Here is a 5,514-nt window from a genome sequence, read left to right as displayed (position 1 = left end):
AGGTAAACCTAAAAGGTTAACTCGGCTGGAAGAGAATTACTTCAAAACCACAGCAAACAGCTGGGACATATAGTAATATTATATATATATAATATTATATCACTGGGCTCCTGTGTGCTAACAAACCCTGTGTACCACCCCTCCCCTGTTTAACCTTGAATTTCGTTCAGAAAAACACTTCCACATTTAGCAAAACGAACCAACTCTTTACGGATCTGTTCGGTGGTAATAAACGGAGGCAGATTAGACACCACTACTCTTGTCGAAATCAGCACCAACACAACCCCTCACATAAATCATACTGGTAACTAGCCGGGTAACAAGACTCACCTTTTACATTACCACAACCACCGCCTTGTTCATTCTGGATACAGAGTGTATATGTTCCTCTCCCACCTGTTCACCGACCAGGATCAATAATTCCTCCACACCATTCTCCACAACGCACCTGAAGAGACAGCGTTTCTTCTCCACTCGGTTGAGGACATCAAACTACCCTACTCCCTCCTCAACTCTAACCGATAAACAGCGGAAACCGATAAACAAACCCTCCCACCATGACAAAATACATTTGGAAAATAGGCAAAAGAATAGCTGCACTCTTCACGAACGACAAAACCTCACGTTACCAACTTCTTCTTCTTCTTCTATGGTATAATGGCGGTCCTCAAACCAACGTTAAAGGAGCGTGGCGCCTCCTACTGTGCTGGAGTGTGTTCAATCACGGTTTACACCATTTCTAAATCCTCCTACCTAACTCAGTACTTCTGAGAAAATAAAAAAGATCCCTACTAACTTCTAATAGACCCTCCCCCATCCCCCAAATCCCTTCCAAACCCCCATCCAACCCCGTCCAACCTCAATGACCCTACACTTCAATCTTTCCCTCTCTTCAACATCCTTACAACAATATAACAACACATGCTGCACCGTTTCATTGACAATACCCTCCAGACACAAACCATTCACATGCTGCCAACCAGATGGAAGGACCAGTTCAATGTACAATGTCCTAAACACAATCGAGGAAACACCACCTCTTCCTTCCTAATCTGACCTTTGAACCTTGGTCCACCGACCTTTCTTTGGAGGGCATATAAATGCCGTCCCTTGTGCTCAGAGTCCCATCTCTTCTGCCACACATCTATCAAAATGGCTCTGATCTCACATTTGTCCTCACCTCTACCCAGTGGAACATTAATATATATTATATCTTGTTTTAAAGTTATTTTAGCTAACTAGTCTACAATTTCATTCCATTCCACACCCGAATGTGCTGGGACCCAGCAGAATCTCACTACTAGACCCATTCTCTCAATTCTCCATAATAACATTAATACCTCCAATAGTAGGTCACTCCTAATAGATTTACCAGATGATAAACTATTCAATACAGACAGAGAATCTGAGGATACTATAACTCTAACAGGCTGTACGTCCTCCACCCACTGGAGGACAACTATTATCACCAACAGTTCAACTGAGTACACTGACAGTTCATCTGTTAGTCTTCTACATATCTGCACATCACATTCAGGAAGGTAAACACCTGCTCCTGTGGGCCCACTATCTGGGCCCTTGGATCCATCTGTGAAAAGAGGTAAAAAAAAAGCATAACAACTTCTACCAATGTAATTGTCAACCAGTTTCCCTTTATCACTGACTTCTGACCCAATCTTTCCTTTTCTCTTCCAAGGTTAGATCAACAACAGGATCTGGGAGTAACCATGGAGGAACATCCCCTATCACCACAGAAAGGGCCAACCTCCAACTCCCTGAAACTACTCTCATCAGCAAGCTTTCCAACTGTCCAACCAAAACCACTGCCTTGTCTACTAGTATATTCCCAACAGTCATCTAGAACAGTAGCAGTGGGATGCTCAACCTCACAGCCTTTCAACCCAATAAGCTAATGACAACATCAGGCCAACTAACCCTACACTCATTAAAACCCACTACCCCATTCCACTACTTTGACCCTATCTGCTCCTGCACCAGGCCAACTAACCCTACACTCATTAAAACCCACTACCCCATTCCACTACTTTGACCCTATCTGCTCCTGTAACCAGGCCAACGGCCTGGGAGGACGGGACACCACCACTCAACACACCCTGGAACTCTTCTGAAGTCAAATCTAGTATGACCAAATACTTCTCTGCAGCTGCCACCAAAACATATTTTTTTCTGTGATTTACATTCCATTTCTGCGGTACAGTTGATAACCATTTGCTATGAACACTAAGAAGCCAACCTTACTGAAGCATATATCACTGGTTGGCCCATCCCTCTGTGCTGTCACAGATCTACTACTCACAGGGATCCTCTCAGGATCCCTCAGCCTTGACCCATCCTCCTCTACTTTCTTCACTGCCTCAGCAGTGACAACCTGTTCCCAACAGTGGGGTCAGTGGGATTGGATAGGGGCCCCTCTACTTCTCTCTCTCTCTCTGACTGGAGGAGACAGGTGAAATGGTGTGTCTCCTCTGGTCAACAATACTCACCTTGAGAGACTCCACAGCCTGTTGGAGCTCCTTCAGCTCCTTCTCTCTCTCCTGGAATCTCTGCTGGACCTTCTGCTGACTCATCCCCAGCTGCCTCTGTGGAGAATCACTCTTCAATGAGCTATCAAGCTTTATTAGTCCAGTAGATCAATAGTATAGTAATGTGACATAGGGCCCATAGAGAGGAAGGTCTAAAAAATGGATGGTCCATTTACTAAATGATATTTATTTGTTGCTATGTGAATGATTATAGTTTTTATGGTAGGACTACATGTATCAACAGGTTGAGACTGAACTTTGGACTCATAAAAGGGCATTCAGAATGATAATAGTGTTTGACATTATAAAATGGTGATACATCTGGAGAATCTGGGTTGACATATCTATATACTCAAGGTTTGTGTTCATATTTGTTCTGCTGAGGATCCATTTCATTTGAATGATCTCATATTCAAACAGCCTTAGTTCCTACTGTATCTTTAATTCTTTGTTTATCAGACAGTCACCAACAAGTTGTTCTGGTCTTACCTGTTTCTCAGTCCTCTCTGCTGCAGCTGACACTGTATCATGGCCTTTATGTTCATCCATTGTACACATCAGACAGATACACTGCTGATCGGTACGACAGTAAACCTCCAGCAGTTTGTCATGATGAGAGCAGATCTTCTCCTGTAGTTGTGCGGTGGCTTTGACCAGCTTGTGCTTCTTCAAAGCAGGAGATTCGTAGTGAGATTGGAGGTGAGTCTCACAGTAAGAGGCCAGACACACCAGACAGGACATGAGGGCTTTCTGCTTTCTGGTCCCAGTGCAGAAATCACACGCCACATCTCTAGGTCCAGCATAGCACAGAGCAGGAGGGGGAGCAGCCTGGAGTCCTGTCTTCTTCAGTTTCTCCACCAGCTCAGCCAACATGTTATTTTTCCTCAGATTAGGCCTTGGAGTGAAGGTCTCTCTGCACTGAGGACAGCTATAGACCCCTTTCAGAACATCCTGATCCCAGCAGCCCTCAATACAGCTCCTACAGTAACTGTGTCCACAGGGGATGGTGACTGGTTCCTTCAGTAGATCCAGACAGACAGAACAACAGAACTGGTCCTGGTCCAGCAGAACTCCCTGTTGAGCCATTTGGACGGTTGTTCACTCTCACACAGACAGACGACACAGAGACTCAGATCAGTTTCGTTTCCTCAGAAGAGAGTTTGTGAAGGGGGAGGGATTTCCTGGTTCTGCCAGAGGGGTGGGGTTAGAGGGAGGGAGGGGTTAGAGGAATGCAGGAAGAGAGAGAGGAACTGCATGCAACATCAAGAGGGAGACAAATAGTTTTGTTCCAATGTTAGAGCCCTTAACATGGAACAAATGACATAATGAATCTTAAAATGTGCGTTGTTAGAATATATGAAGGGTAACAGTTTTCTATGAAGTACGTATGTATCATTATTTTAATCACCTTTATAATGCCTTATAAATCAATAAGTCCTGAGGAGGTGTGATATATGGTTATTATACAGTACCGCGGCTAAGGGCTGTTCTTAGACAAGACACAACACGGATTGAGAATTATCTAACACTTTCAACAATACAATCACATTTTATTTTATTGGTTTCATACACATATTTATCAGATGTTATTGTGGGTGAAGTGAAATGCTTGTGTTCCCAGCTCCAACAGTGCAGTAATATCTAACAATGCTTGTGTTCCTAGCTCACAGAGGGCAAATCTAAAAAGTCAATGAAAATATTAGGACAAGCAATGATATATATATATATATATATATATATACACTGTGTACTGTGATGTGATGCATAGACAATTTGGAGTACATCTGTAGTATATCTGAAGAATAGTAGATGTACAGTAGTAGTTATATAGGATGAACCAGGACTAGAATACAGTATATACATATGAAGTGGACAGCAGTAGTTATATAGGATGAACCATGACTAGAATACAGTATATACATATGAAGTGGACAGCAGTAGTTATATAGGATGAACCAGGACTAGAATACAGTATATACATATGAAGTGGACAGCAGTAGTTATATAGGATGAACCAGGACTAGAATACAGTATATACATATGAAGTAGACAGCAGTAGTTATATAGGATGAACCATGACTAGAATACAGTATATACATATGAAGTGGACAGCAGTAGTTATATAGGATGAACCAGGACTAGAATACAGTATATACATATGAAGTGGACAGCAGTAGTTATATAGGATGAACCATGACTAAAATACAGTATATACATATGAAGTGGACAGCAGTAGTTATATAGGATGAACCAGGACTAGAATACAGTATATACATATGAAGTGGACAGCAGTAGTTATATAGGATGAACCATGACTAGAATACAGTATATAGATATGAAGTGGACAGCAGTAGTTATATAGGATGAACCAGGACTAGAATACAGTATATACATATGAAGTGGACAGCAGTAGTTATATAGGATGAACCAGGACTAGAATACAGTATATACATATGAAGTGGACAGCAGTAGTTATATAGGATGAACCATGACTAGAATACAGTATATACATATGAAGTAGACAGCAGTAGTTATATAGGATGAACCATGACTAGAATACAGTATATACATATGAAGTGGACAGCAGTAGTTATATAGGATGAACCAGGACTAGAATACAGTATATACATATGAAGTGGACAGCAGTAGTTATATAGGATGAACCAGGACTAGAATACAGTATATACATATGAAGTGGACAGCAGTAGTTATATAGGATGAACCAGGACTAGAATACAGTATATACATATGAAGTGGACAACAGTAGTTATATAGGATGAACCATGACTAGAATACAGTATATACATATGAAGTGGACAGCAGTAGTTATATAGGATGAACCAGGACTAGAATACAGTATATACATATGAAGTGGACAGCAGTAGTTATATAGGATGAACCAGGACTAGAATACAGTATATACATATGAAGTGGACAGCAGTAGTTATATAGGATGAACCAGGACTAGAAT

General features: G+C 41.5%; 1 protein-coding gene across 1 annotated transcript in view; it reads right to left on the bottom strand.

Annotated features, from left to right (window-relative positions):
• Positions 1 to 3,644, bottom strand: part of LOC145877161 (tripartite motif-containing protein 16-like) — a 9,884-nt gene extending 6,240 nt beyond the window's left edge. Inside the window, exons 1-2 of the mRNA XM_082972449.1 lie at positions 3,033 to 3,644; positions 2,505 to 2,600 (exon numbers count right to left, since the gene is read on the bottom strand). Of these exons, the coding sequence (XP_082828575.1) occupies positions 2,505 to 2,600; positions 3,033 to 3,629 (693 nt within the window). The 5' untranslated portion in view covers positions 3,630 to 3,644. The remainder of the gene's footprint in view (positions 1 to 2,504; positions 2,601 to 3,032) is intronic.
• Between the last annotated feature and the right edge of the window lie 1,870 nt (positions 3,645 to 5,514).

Source organism: Salmo salar, unplaced genomic scaffold (genome assembly GCF_965601325.2).
Source record: "Salmo salar unplaced genomic scaffold, fSalSal1 ptg000691l, whole genome shotgun sequence".
In the NCBI taxonomy this organism is placed as follows: domain Eukaryota; kingdom Metazoa; phylum Chordata; class Actinopteri; order Salmoniformes; family Salmonidae; genus Salmo; species Salmo salar.
This window is presented reverse-complemented; position numbering and strand designations above follow the sequence as displayed.